Raw genomic sequence first — 15,048 nt, forward strand, 5'->3', positions numbered from 1 at the left:
CAAAAAAAAAGAAAAAAAAAGAAAAAAGAAGAAAAAAAAGGGAACTTCATGGAACAATCTTGATTTTGACTTTCGTCAATTGAAGCCAATGGTACCCTACACCAACTTGCTCCAAATTTAATTCACTTAGGCAACTCTAAAACTCAAATGAGTTGCCTCAACCTAATCTGGTTTCAAGTGAATTTGGTGAAACTACGCAGGTTTCTAGATTTGGGTGGGTTGTAAATTGTGTGACTCAGTTCAACACTCGAACTTACTCATTCAGTTTATAATGTTGTGCTGTATTCCATTTGAATAATGAAACGTCTCAGGTCAGGGGCTACAGGATGTCTGGCCTCAATAACGTTTCTATGTCTCACATGTTCAAAGGATTGGAACCTATACATCAAAGTCCCACCATAATGGTTGTACTCTCCTGACTTTTGCATCACATTTTGGTGTATTTTTGAAATATTCATTTGATCCCTCTTGACCATTCAAATAGGTGAAATGTAAACACATAGTTGGGAATCAACCATTTGAAGATCTCTCTCTCTCTCTCTCTCTCTCTCTTACATGGTTCATGTTGCGTCAGAAAACTGATCGGCGGCTGATGTCTCCATCCTGCACAGGTAGATCAAGTCAAAACAGGCCTTAAGGGTACCCCAGGGAGGACTCTCCAACGGTCTAGTCAGTCTCCCTTGCAACAATAATGAAGAGGGGTGGGGAGAGAGCAATAAAGTGCGAAATAGTGAAGTGACCGTACCTCAGAGGTATTCCTCTATTTATGGTGTAGGATTCCTATGGTCGGTTATTCGTTCTCCCAGGTGGCAAAAAATGGTTGGGTCGTGATCCTTTCTTGACCAGTCCCCTTACTTAAGCGTGGGGAGTCCTCTCTAAATGGGTTGCCCTCATTCTCACGTTTAGGAGAGATTGGGGTAGAGTATGAGTATGTCACGAACAGATGGTGGGGATTTTGGGGGCTCCATGATCTAATGCGGTTTTCCTTCCTCTGACAACTGTCCATGTGTCGCCCATCTATTGGTATGATATTTTTAGGTATGTCAGTTCACACTCTCTGGAAAGCTTCTATCAGCAGCTGTGTTAAATTCGTTTTTTTGTTCCCATTGCTTTCTGTGTTGGAAGAATAGAAGAGGGGGGGTGGGGGAGACAGTAGAGGCAAGAGCAAAATCAGCTCGGTTCTGATTCGTCCCCATCCCCACCCCCAATCCCTCCTTTTTTCAGTGCAATGCCAGAAATTTTGAGGGCAAGGATATAGAGTTGGCTAAGAAAAGCCCAAACTTTTGTATCTTTTTTAATGGAGTCTGGGAGGTAGAGGTGGAGATGGATGGGACTATTGCAGATTTTATTGACATGCCAAAAGAAAAAAAAGTACACCATGTGTGGTGGGGCCCTTGCAGAATGTCCAATGCAGACCTGGCATAGTAAAAATATTAATATAAAAAATACAAGACTGAACCCTTCTATAGCCTGAATCCAAACATAAGGTTCATGGCTATATGTGAAGGAGACACACCCTGCCAACAGGAGAGAATTTCTTACCTTCTCTGGTGATAGATAGGAGCTTGGAAGCTGCTAATCCATACATTGGTTTGCAAAACTCCCAAAATTGAATTATGTAATGACTTCTTTACTTTCTAAGAATGGATCGCTTCTGGTTAGCTAGTTGTTCTCTCTCTCATGCTTGGAAAACCATGCAAAGGTATGATATATTGTCACTGCTATTATTATTATGTTACAGAAGTTTTTTCTGATTTTGCATGTACAATACAAGCCTTAAAACAAAAAAAAAGAGCAACCCAGTGCACTAGGCTTTCGTTACTGCAGGGTCTGGGAGGGGCAAGTTTATGTAACATAATTTGATGATTTTTTTTTTTTTTTTTTTTTTTTTATTTTTTTTTTTTTTTTAAGTCTGAATATTATTACCACAGACCTTGGTTCAAAAGGTAGCATTCTCACCAGGAGAGTTGTATTTACTAGATAAACGCGATTAATAAGGAATATGTTTCTTTCAGGTGGAGCTCCTACTGCCTTAGTTAGCTTGATTGGGCATAAACAGTACAAACGTTGTGCAAAAGACATTTATTATTTCCTTCAGGTAAGTTCCGTTATATTTTTGCACCTTGCACTGTCTCAAATTAAATTCTTTCTTTCACTTATTTATGTTGTTTTTTGCAAGCTGCAGTCAACTATCTGTATCAAGCAACTTGCTTACGGCATGTTGGAACTGATACTAGTAACAGTCTTCCCTGAGTTGCATGATCTTGTTGTGGATGTACACGAGAAAGTGCAAGTTCAACCAGCATAGGAATCTTTGTCATCCTCCCCTCCCTTTCAGAAAATGTTTCCTCTCTACCTTATGGTTGGAAGTCTTCAGAGTGACAAATGTATGCTCTAGTTTCCCTCTATCCCATTCTTTGATTGCGGGGTGCTATCACATTTGGCCAATTTTTCTATAACATTCTTGTAATTGAGAGGAACCTAGTTTACCTTTTAAAGAACCGCGAAAGGACACAGAGAGGAACATATTTTCTTATGTGACATATGAAATTCTTTTTAGGGTGTTGGAGAGAGCCTTATATCTCTATCACATCCTAACTGTACAGATTGTACATTTTGAGTGTATAGAGCACCAATGGTGAAAGGCCTTACCACAAACATTAGTGACAGTAATCAGTAAAGATTTGTATCTTGGGAAGTGCTCGATTACTGGGTTTTCCATGTGTAATTCTTGGATAAGATTTTAGTCGATTTTCATTCCTTTATAATTGCTCCCTATCAGCAAATTTCTTTTAATGGCCAATGCACACTGTGGTTCTCTTTATTTTTTATTTTGGATACCAACCTAAATTTGTGAAAATAATATTCATCTCAGTTTGTGAAAACTATGTTTTCAAGATTTTTTTTTTTTTTTTTGGGGGGGGTGGTGGTGGGGAGTATATCCCTGCATGCATTCAATGCATGTAAAAGGACCAGGTGCTTATTAACTGTTACTCTGTTGCTTCACCAGTAGAAGGTGTAGCAGTGGCTAAATGGAACCCAAAAGGCCAAAGCCTCTCAAATGGTTGTAGTTGACAAATTTATGTCCTGCTTATGTCGACAAAGAAACATAGAGAAAAGAGCAACACCTTTCTGGTGGCTTCACAGTTCCTACCATTCTGAGAGACATCTCTGTTTGAATGGTTCAAACCTTTCCTAGTCTTTAACATCACTTTGTTGAGGCCTCATGTTCTACTACTAAAACTAAGATAAGTCATGCTCTGAGATGCAGGCTCGACTGTCCAGTTTGATCTGGACGCAGCAACCTGAACAGGTGGAACATAGGCACAAGGTTTGTATTTTCTGGTTGGTACCGTGAACACGACAGACAAACCAGGACACTCCTCAAAAGCATTGGTGCATACAGATGGATGCTCTGCTTTAAGCTCACTGCTTCATAAGTTACTTGTGTGTTTGTGTGTGTGGGGGGGGGGTTGTTTTCAGTTGAGAATAGAGTGCCTCATGCAAAGTAGCAGTGGAGACTGGAACCCCAAATGAGTGCATCACATCCCTGAAGATTGTTTGGGCCATAACTTAACTGTAGTAAGATGATATTGAATAATAGATTAGCAGGTTGAGTTTATGGTGTTAAATTGAATTTTGGAGTGTCATGTAAAGGACCTCACAGGTCGCCTAGTATCCCATCTAAACACGTCAGTTGAGGATCCTGGGCATTAGAAATCCCTGTAAATTGTTTTTTAGGGAGGGAGAGTACAAATTGAAAGCATTTTATTGAGATGTGATTGGACTGTAGGATTACAGGGGCTCCGCGCGTGCTCTTGTGTTGAGTTCCATACTAGGGGCTCGAGTGTTCAGGGCATTGGATATGAGTTGTTGCCTCTATTGTTAGAGAAGTCGTATCCGGAATTATAGTACCCATAACGTTATTATTTTAGCATTGGTAAAATCTATCTGAAATTGTTTAAAACATAATTTGAAGGAGATCTTCACCATGCGATGAGGTTCTCCACTCTGTGTTCACCACTCTATCCTACGGTTATCAAACCCTATATGGTTTTAAAACCAAACTAACTAAACATGGATTGGACTGGGCCTAATAATAGGGATCAGATTTGGAGAGGCCCAAGCTTCTCCTGGCTTATCAAAAAGTCAAACCATGTGGAGATGATGTATCAATCAGCACCTATAAATTTCGTAAGTTTTGATCCGGATATAAAGCTTTGAGAGAAATTTACAAATTCTCGCTTTTGGATAGATGGAGGATCCATTTGATTGGCCAATATATCTAAACCTATGATGTATGTTAACGACTGAGGGAAACAATGTCCACTATATGGCAGTAATTTTCGATTGGATTTAAATGTTTTGGAATAGACCTTGTTGTTCCTACTAACATGTTATGTTTTAGCCTAAAAATTGACCACTAAAAGAGTGTACGCAATTCCAGCAATTACATTGAGTTGGCATATACTTCAAGGAAAGGAAAAAAGATCTCTGTCAGGTTGCATGCAACATGGACCCAAATACAGGAGCACACGATATCATGACCCCACCCTTTTGAAATGGAAAAATCTCACCCTTGTTGATGTCTGTGTATATGCTTTCATTGGCCTCCGCATTGATGCAAAGGCTATGTAGCCTAGCAGTGATTTTTGGCCCTATTTATTAAATTCTCCGAATTATTTCTGAATAATTTTGCCAAACAAAATTTACGAATAATTCTGTCCGAATCTGAATCAAATATAGACTTTTTTAAAATTCATGGCAGAATCGAATTTTATCCCATGTAAAAAAAAAAAAAAAAAAAAAAAAAAAATTATGTTGAATATGTCAGTAAGCCTTTAGAAAATAGTATGGTTATTATGCATTTATTATCCTAATGTTACTTTTCTTCTTTTTTTTAATAGAAATCGAAAAGCTTATATTTCCTGAGGTAATCTCTCACACTTCTACAAAAAAAAAATCTCACTCCACTTTAGTTTGACTAAGTCTTACAGTCGTTACTCTCTCTCTAATCTTTAAGATGAACATGCATGGTGGGTGACGTGGGTCTAGCTGAATTTGTGCTCAATCCCCCCTCTCAATCTCTCTTTCTCTGATTCAATTATTTGAATAATAGGAAATGAGTTTAGCAAAAAAAAAAAAAAAGAGAGCTAAATATAATATTTTTATCTTTAAAATTTTAATTTTTATATCAATTGTATGCTATGTACATATGATAATTGATAAAAAAATAACATTCGAATTTTTTTTCCGCTTTTTATTTTTGTAAACGAATAATTCCCGAATCCGAATCTGAACTCAAATTTTATTATCTCCACTTTTTTGACCGAATTGTTGAATTAATGAAACGCATTAATCCGAATAATTCTGGAATCAGAATTTAATAACTATGCGGAAGATACATCAACACCCCCTCTCTATTTGTATATATGAAACCATTCCATTGCCCCTTGCTGGTGACCGTTTCCCATTATCAAATTTGATCAAATTTTAAAACCGGATGTAGTTAATCCAGTCTGTTTTCAAAATATTGAATATTTGAATGATAGAAATTTATTTATTTATTTATTTATTTATTTTGTGGTAAAAGTAAATGATAGAAATTGTTATCCCTCATTTCACATTTTTTTTTTCCTGATAAAAGTTACCACACATTTCACTCGCATAAATAAATGTATGGGTACAATCCATGGTTATGGATGCAATCCATGGTTGATACCTGGCCAATATAGTATGGATGCGGTATGGATAACGGGTTTAATTGTCCAAATTTTATCAAGTATCATATCTTTGATGGTATAACCATTTGATATGAAGAATTTCAATAGATGGAGGGACTCAAATCCTCTACGATGAGCGGTGAGTGGAAATAAGGATCCAATAGCGGAGAGGACCCGACATGCACCCTAACCATTGAATCTTTATTGTCGCTCTCAACCACCCAGAGAGGATTTCTGTGCATATATGGACTATAGAGTAGATTCCCAATCACCCAAATATTTACATTTATTATTATTATTATTATTATTATTATTATTATTTTATTTTATTTTTTATTTTTATTTTTTTTTTGGGGTGTGACAACAATATTTACACACCGTCCTTTTACATTGAAACAGAAGAATGTTACCTCTTAAATGCTAAAATATCATGGAAGGTGAAAGGAGAGAGATTTAAAAAATAATAATAAAAATAAAAGAGAGAGAAGGGGTTCGTAAAAGGCAACGTGGCTTATGCACTACTGTACGAGCCAATGAAAGTATGCATTAAAGTATCAACAGCTATGAGATTTCTGCCTTTCATTTGGGATAATGCGGTCATTTCATTCTCCCAGCCACGCAGCTTTTATGGTTCTCGTCCCATAAAGGAACTACCGCTGGTCTGCCGTCCTCCTAGTTTCTGGTTTCAAAAAAGCAATGCTGGAAGACGAGACAGTGTGACACTGTAAGAACAGTATGATCGTACTGTAGAAACGCAACCCTAAAACGATGCAGAAGATAATGGAAAAACAAAACAAACAATGCACACGGATTTTACGAGGTTCGGCAAGGTTGCCTACGTCCCCGGTGAGATGAGATCCTGCTTCACTATCAATGGAGAATAGGGTTACAACGCTCTTCCTCACACCTCTCCGTATTGCTTGCATTACAGAGAAAGAAACCCTCGCTACAAATATATAGCGGAAAAAAAACCCTAATCCGGATCAAATTACAATTTCCAACCTAATCCGGATTAAACTACAATTGCCCTCAAATAAAAAATTCGAGCGGGGGGCTGCGCCCCCCTACACCCCCTGCTGTGCAGGGGGGCCTCCTGCCCCCCTTGCAACCCCCACGGCCCGCTAACCGGCTAGCGGGACCGCCGTCCTGGCTGTCTAGGTGCTGCACCAGTACTCCCTGGATTAAACTGCGACGGAATACAAGACATCATACACCAACAATCTCCACCTTGGCTTGAATTCTGTCGAGCCTCTTGTAAAGATAACTTGTAGACGTCTTCATCATTGTACCTCATTAGAGGCACAAACCCGCACCTGTTTGGTGCGTCCCTCATCTTCAACAATGAGTAATATTAATCAAGTCCAAACAGGACTCGAACTTCTCTGTAGTAACTGGCTTTGTAAACATATCTGCAGGATTGAGATCTGTATGAATTTTTCTCAAGTGAATACTGCCTTCTGACACAAGCTCCCTGATCTTGTGAAATCTCACATCAATATGCTTTGTCCTTGCATGAAACACTTGATTCTTTGCAAGATGTATGGCACTCTGACTGTCACAATGTAACACTGCACCTCCTTGCTCCAACCCCAACTCACGAACTAGTCCAGCCAACCAGACTCCTTCCTTGGCAGCCTCAACTGCTGCCATGTACTCTGCCTCTGTAGTGGACAATGCAATTGTAGACTGGAGCATCGCCCTCCATGATATAGGTCCACCAGCCAATGTAAACACATACCCTGTAGTAGACCTCCTCTTATCTAAATCACCGGCATAGTCAGAATCAACATAACCTGCCAATTCTGTAGAACTTCCCTTGCCACTGAACATAACACCTATATCTTTAGTCTTGCTCAAGTATCTGAAGATCCACTTAATTGCATTCCAATGCTCCTTCCCTGGATTACTCATGTATCTGCTAACAACACTGACTGCATGAGACAAATCCGGCCTGCTACAAACCATAGCATACATGAGACTCCCAACTGCGCTAGCATAAGGGACTTGAGACATCTGCTCCACCTCCTCATGTGTTGTAGGGCATTCCCTTTCAGATAACTTGAAGTGGCCAGCTAACGGAGTGCTAACCGGCTTGGCCTTTTCCATATTGAAACGCTCTAGCACCTTTTCAATATACCTCTTCTGAGTTACCCAAAGTTTACCTGCATTTCTATCTCTAAGGATTTCCATGCCAAGGATCTTCTTAGCGGCACCAAGATCCTTCATCTCAAATTCAGCACTCAACAAAGACTTCAAAGAGACTATATCATGTTTGTTCTTTGCAGCAATGAGCATGTCATCAACATAAAGCATCAACAAAATAATGGAATTATCACTTGACACTTTATAATAAACACAACTATCATACTCACTTCTTGTGTAGCCAATCTTCATCATGTGAGAATCAAAGCGCTTGTACCACTGCCTAGGAGATTGCTTAAGGCCATAAAGCGACCTCTTAAGCAGACAAACATGGTCTTCCTTTCCCTGCACCTTGAAACCTTCAGGCTGCTCCATGTAAATCTGTTCCTCCAAGTCACCATGAAGAAATGCAGTTTTCACATCAAGTTGTTCAAGCTCTAAATCATACATGGCCACCAAAGCAAGTAGTACCCTGATCGAAGTGTGTTTCACCACCGGAGAAAATATTTCATTGTAGTCTATCCCCTCCTTCTGTGCATAGCCCTTGGCTACAAGTCTGGCCTTATACCTTTCACGCTCCTTCTCAGATGCTGCCTCTTTCTTACGAAAGACCCATTTACACCCAATGATTTTTCTTCCCTTGGGTTTTTCCACAATCTCCCAAGTCTTGTTCTTCTGTAGAGATTCCATTTCCTCCATCATAGCTATCATCCATTTATCATGCTGTGCATCACTCATAGCATCATGGTAGGAAGATGGATCACCTGTACCTACAGTGAGGGCATAGGCAACCATGTCCTCAAACCCGTATCTCATAGGTGCTTTGTGAGTACGCTTCCCTTTACCCTTTGCCACAGTATAGGGAACTTCTACTGCTTCCTGTTGTCCTGGTAAGTCACTTGATGACTCATTCTCTCTTGTTGTTTCTAACTCACCTAACTCCACCTGCACAGTAGAACCTTCTTTATTTTCATCAACTGCTTGTGAATTGTAATTTGACTTCACTATATGAGATTCATCAAACACAACGTCTCTGCTAACTACAACTTTCTGTGAACTTGGATCCCACAAATTGAATCCCTTTACACCTTTCTTAAAACCAAGAAAGATACATTTCTTAGACTTTGAGTCTAACTTGGAACGCTGCTCACTCTCAACATGCGCATAGGCTGGACAACCAAATATTTTTAGAATAGGATAATCTACTGGTTTTCCTGTCCATACCTCTTCAGGAATTTTACAATCAATCACCTTTGATGGAGACCTATTGATGAGGAGACATGCCATGTTCACTGCTTCTGCCCAAAATCTCTTGTTCAACCCTGCATTCAGCCTCATACTCCGAGCTCTTTCTAGAAGTGTTCTGTTCATCCTTTCAGCTACACCATTTTGCTGTGGTGTCTTTGGAACTGTGAAGTGACGTGTAATCCCTTCAGCTTTGCACAATTCTAGAAACGGCTTGTATGTGTACTCTCCTCCATTGTCTGTTCTCAAGTATTTAATTTTCTTTCCTGTCTTCCGTTCTACCTTAGCCTTCCATTCCTTAAATTTAGTGAACACCTCACTTTTATGCTTCATGAAGTAGATCCAGACTTTCCTTGAGTAATCATCAACAAAGGTCACGAAGTATTCTGCCCCACCTTTAGATTTTGTTGTTGAAGGACCCCATACATCACTGTGTACATAATCAAGCACCCCTTTACTCTTATGTTTTGCAGTTTTGAAGCTAACCTTGCACTGTTTTCCGAACACACAATACTTGCAGAAGTTCAATTTACAAGTTTTTACTCCCTTCAACATTTTCCTTTTATGAAGCTCCATCAATCCTCTTTCTCCCATATGCCCTAACCGCATATGCCACAGATAGGTATCATCTGTATCAAATACTGCATCTGTAGTCACAGATGCTCCACCTATAACTGTGCTCCCTATGAGTCTGTATAGGTTTCCTGCTAGCTGTCCCTTCATGACAACCATTACACCCTTAATAACTTTGAGAACTCCACCTTCTGCTATGTACTTGCAGCCATTTGAGTCAAGTGCCCCCAAAGATATTAAGTTTTTCCTTAATTCTGGTACATGTCTCACATCTGCTAAAGTTCTTACTATCCCATCAAACATCTTGATTTTGATAGTGCCTATCCCAATGGTCTTGCATACGGCATCATTCCCCATTAGGACAGACCCACCATTATATGGTTGATATGTATCAAACCAATCCTTATGCGGACACATGTGATATGAACATCCAGAATCTAAAATCCAAGAATCAGAAGGTTGATTCTTACCTGATGATATAGAGAGTACATCTCCATCATCTCCATCTGAACTGTCAGCCACGCTAGCTTCCTCAGATGCCTTATCTACACCTTTCTTCTTTAAGTCCGCCTTCCTCTTCAAGCACTCTCTCTTCATATGACCTTCCTTCTTGCAATAGTAACAAGAGACATTTGTCTTTGCCCCTTTTGATTTCGATCGACTCTTCCCAGATCCCTTCTGATTTGATCTCCCTCTTTCCTTCTCCTTGTCACCTCCGAAAAAACCTTCTCCTTGAGATTTCGTACTACTGGCCTTCTTCCTTGTATCATTGGACATGAGGGCAGCTGCGACTTCATCCATCTCAAGGGTTTCCTTCCCGTACAAGAGAGTCGTTACTAGATGATCATATGATTCTGGGAGCGACGACAGCAATAGTAACGCCTTGTCTTCATCCTCGATCTTAACCTCCAGGTTTGCAAGTTTACTTACGATCTGATTGAACATGTTAAGATGCTCTAATAGATCCGTACCTTCCTCCATCTGTAGAGAGTACAATTGCTTCTTCACGAACAACTTGTTCGTTAAGGACTTCGTCATGTAGATGCTTTCAAGTTTCGCCCATAACTGCGGTGCAGAATCGATACCCACAACATATTGTAGGGCATCATCAGAAAGATTTAATCGAATAGCACTTACCGCCTTTTCCTCCATCTCTTCCCAATCTTCGTCAGTAATTTTTTCAGGTTTCTTCGACTTCCCCAACAACGTTTTCGCCAAACCTTGCTGTATCAGAAGATCCTTCATCCTTTGACGCCAGAGGGTGAAATTGTTCTTCCCATTAAACCTCTCGATGTCATACTTGACATTCGATCCCTTCCCTGCCATCGTGATAGTAAACCCTAGAAAACGGAAACCTAGAGCTCTGATACCAATTTGTAGAAACGCAACCCTAAAACGATGCAGAAGATAATGGAAAAACAAAACAAACAATGCACACGGATTTTACGAGGTTCGGCAAGGTTGCCTACGTCCCCGGTGAGATGAGATCCTGCTTCACTATCAATGGAGAATAGGGTTACAGCGCTCGTCCTCACACCTCTCAGTATTGCTTGTATTACAGAGAAAGAAACCCTCGCTACAAATATATAATGAGAAAAAACCCTAATCCGGATTAAACTACAATTGCCACCCTAATCCGGATTAAACTACAACTGCCCTCAAATAAAAAATTCGAGCGGGGGGCTGCGCCCCCCTACACCTCCTGCTATGCAGGGGGGCCTCCTTCCCCCCTTGCAACCCCCACGGCCCGCTAACCGGCTAGCGGGACCGCCGTCTTGGCTGTCTAGGTGCTGCACCAGTACTCCCTGGATTAAACTGCGACGGAATACAAGACATCATACACCAACATAGTCCACATAGGAAAAGTGTTGAACATAGATGATGCAATGCTGCCTATCCTAAACATTGAGTTGATATGATCTCTATGTTCAGGTGAACGTACACTTTAGGTGCAAACACCTGTCCCATTTAATGTCATTTAAAAGGTCAAAAATAGTTTTTTGTGAAAACAAAATGAACAGGTGTCATCACTTGAATTGTAAGTGTAGAAGATCTGAAATCATAAACATTCTTGTGAAGCACCTCAACTCTCAACTCTCAACTCTCAACTCTCAACTCTCAACTCTCAACTCTCAACTCTCAAAGCTTTCCTTGTCATCAACAGATGCATTAAGCTTATAGGATGCTCTATATCTTATTTTCAACCCGTTCATAATGTCTATGACAAGGCTTTTTTATTGCCTGGTTCTGCAACTTAATGTGAACCCTTCACCTTCTAGTGTTCCCCAACATCGTCTCTGTACAATTCCAACCAACTGTTCTAAGGAGTACTGTCAAACTCCTTTTTAGATATTAGAGGTTTCTTCTTAATATATGGAGCACTCCCCACCACCTCTAGTCTCCTCCTCCGCCACTATTCCCCCACCAGTCTTCTCTTCTGACTTTGGGTTTCAATTCTTGTGGCACCTACTACTTTTCGCAGCCACTGTCACCAAATTCATAGGGCAAATTGTCCCCAACTTAGTGGCAATGGATCCTATTCGTATGGTGGACACTGTTTTGATTAAATTTGTAATAGGTATTGCGGTAAACTTTAAATTAAACATAGGGTAGATAGTTTTGTAAATCAATACTCAATTTTATATAAGTAAGAGGGTTCCCTAAAAGACAATGTTGTCTTTGCATCAATATGGGGGCCAATGGGAGCAAATACGAAAACACCAATACCAATGAGATTTCATTTTTTTTCATAAGATTGTGGTGATCATTTTGTCCCTCCTTGTATATGGGTGTAGAGTTACATTGTCTTCTAAGCGTGTTTTTCCTTTTTATAATTTGATAAATTACCCTTTTAAGAACTATGCTTTTTCATTAATTTTTAATAAATATATAAAACCAAAACCGAACTATTCTGATAATGGAGGTGATAAGAGTACGTTAAGTCAACCTGATAATAAATCGAATCAACCTAAAATTGAACTTTGTCTTTAAAGGTTTGGTTTCAATTTAGCCTAACATCAAATTGAACCAAAGTCACCATGATTGGACTGAATCCATTGATTGGCACTCCTAGGCTACACGGCAACATGATAACCTTCTTCCTTACCAAGGGTACGATTGGCTGGTTGGAAAAGATAAGAAATTTTTTTTCAAACATTGAAAAAGAAAAGGAAAAGCGACATAAACTCATCATTGATATCATCATTATTTATTTTTTCCTTGTCTTTTATCTATTTCTTGCCAACCAAAGGTACCCTACCAATATTTAAGTTAGCAATGTTATTATTAAAAATTGAAAAGCAAAAGACTGAGGGGATGTTTGGCAAAAGACAGCAACAGTATCCAAGGCCTGGAATTGTAGAGAATAGAGATCGACAACGGAGCACAACGGTATGGGAAACCATTTTTATATTTTTATGGGTCATGTGAGTGATTTCTCTCTCTTTCTCTCTCGCCCAATCAGTTTTATTTATTTTTTGATAGCTAACCCAGTTTTCAGCTGATGAGATATGGGTGCCTTGTCTAAGAGTTTGGATCAGATACGTATCTTACAATATTTGATCTACATTTGGGTTCCACTTAATTTTTTTCTTTTAATTATTATCATTATTATTTTTTTTTTAGTAAAATTTTTCTGACCCAATGTCACCTTGAAAACCAGAGAGGTGAGAGTGAGACCCAAACCAAATAATGCAATTTTATCTTTTGTTGAGAAGGAGAGGAACTGACTCAACTGAGGAAGGGAAAGCCAAGCAAGTAATAATGTTCCTGTGCTCGTCAGGACCAACACTTGTCGCAGTAACTTATGAGCAAAGGGTCTTATGCCCATATGATAAATAGAGAGAAAAAGATACCGAGGAGACAGCAAATCTTGGTCTCCATATCCCTCTGTTCTTCTATTCAGTTCAATTCAATTCATCTGGAGGTTACAGGGGGACGAAGAGTGAGCAGAGGTTAATGTCACACTTCACACACTGCTTCAGAAACAGAAACAGACACGGCAAGCAACCGGGAAAGTACAAAGAAACAGAAGAGTAATAACTTCATTTTCTCATTCATACTCATATGATGATTAGGCCGAGAGGAGTTAGGTGGGGTACCTGGTCATCAGTCAATTTATCCTCGGGAAAGGGAATACTGGAACAGTGGAGGAGAGGACTGTCTCAGTCTCTCAGAGACCAAACCTCTTCCTATTCTTGTAAGTAAACTATAGCCTGCTAAAGGGATCACTACCTTTTGACTCTCTAAATAACCTATCTATCCATTCTATCAATCTATGAGGGTCACCCAAGTGGCAGTCCTTGGTCCCTTTGATTCCTTTGATCCGTTTGATGACCATAGGAATTTGGATACGGGACAAGCAAACGAAATGAAATGTCGCCACTTTCTACTGTTTCAACTGTTTGGGAACAGTATCAAGACGGATCGGACTCCTTTTCTGAGTCCCATCACCCACGTCTTGCCTAAAACTATTTACCCGAGCGTCATGTGTCTATATGAGGATCCAACGGTTCTCAACGCTTTGCTTTTCGCACCTTTGTCTACACCTCATTCGCCATGTCTCTTTTCAAAACGTTGGATCTACTCTTAAAACACATGATGCTCACCTAAGTAGCTATAGACCGACCTGAATGATGGGCGCTCAGGAGAAAAGCCAAATCCGTATCAACACCTCTTGGGTTTGAAGTCTGAACATTAGATCCTAGAAAGGTTCCCTGCTGCTTGCCATCTCAAGCTGTGAAAACAATGTGAGAACATGAAATCAGACCGGTGTTACCAAACAGAATCTGTTCCCATGAAATATGAATTAGGATGGTAATCAATCCGGACCTAAACATTAATTGTTCACTTCTCATTGAACAAAGCTATGAATTGCTAGTACGCGTTGATCTTCTCTATCTATCATCCCTAGCCATGCTTCGACGATGGCCTCTTAGCCAAACCACATTTGGGGCCGGGGTGAGGAACTGTCAACCTAGACAGCCAGATTTCAGCCCGGTGAGTGCACCAAGAGGAGCATATGCTTGAAGCTTCTCTTCCTGCAGAAACTACAATTTCATTGCTCAAGTCCCCCAGATTTTAAAAGACATCCCAACTCATTGATATGGTGGAAATCCAGGCAACCTCTCAGGATCAATAAAATTAGCCACAGGTCTCAAGCTTGCAGAATAAAGCGACTCAAAGATAAAGGTCAACCTGGGTTCAAGACTCGGTGAGTGGAGATCCAGTCCTCAACCCACCCACTGCAACTAACAACTAATAGTTTGTGAAAGGCTGATCAAGCAAACATATCCAACCATAACAACCACTAGCCTCTGACAGGCTGATAGTCAACCACTCAGAAGAATCAGACCAGACCTCGACA

The 15,048-nt window shown here is 40.0% G+C and overlaps 1 protein-coding gene across 6 annotated transcripts in view; it reads left to right on the top strand.

Moving 5' to 3' along the window:
- Positions 1 to 2,765, top strand: part of LOC122076015 — a 50,706-nt gene extending 47,941 nt beyond the window's left edge. For 4 of the 6 annotated variants that reach the window (XM_042641268.1, XM_042641271.1, XM_042641269.1 and 1 more), the window contains 2 exons: positions 2,016 to 2,098; positions 2,186 to 2,765. In XM_042641268.1, the coding sequence (XP_042497202.1) occupies positions 2,016 to 2,098; positions 2,186 to 2,308 (206 nt within the window). In that variant the 3' untranslated portion in view covers positions 2,309 to 2,765. Of the gene's footprint in view, positions 1 to 611; positions 753 to 2,015; positions 2,099 to 2,185 lie in introns of all 6 variants that reach the window. The other 2 variants (XR_006139410.1, XR_006139411.1) reach the window with 2 other exon arrangements.
- The last annotated feature ends 12,283 nt before the right edge of the window (positions 2,766 to 15,048 follow it).

The sequence above is a fragment of the Macadamia integrifolia genome, chromosome 4, assembly GCF_013358625.1.
Source record: "Macadamia integrifolia cultivar HAES 741 chromosome 4, SCU_Mint_v3, whole genome shotgun sequence".
NCBI classification, from domain to species: Eukaryota; Viridiplantae; Streptophyta; class Magnoliopsida; order Proteales; family Proteaceae; genus Macadamia; species Macadamia integrifolia.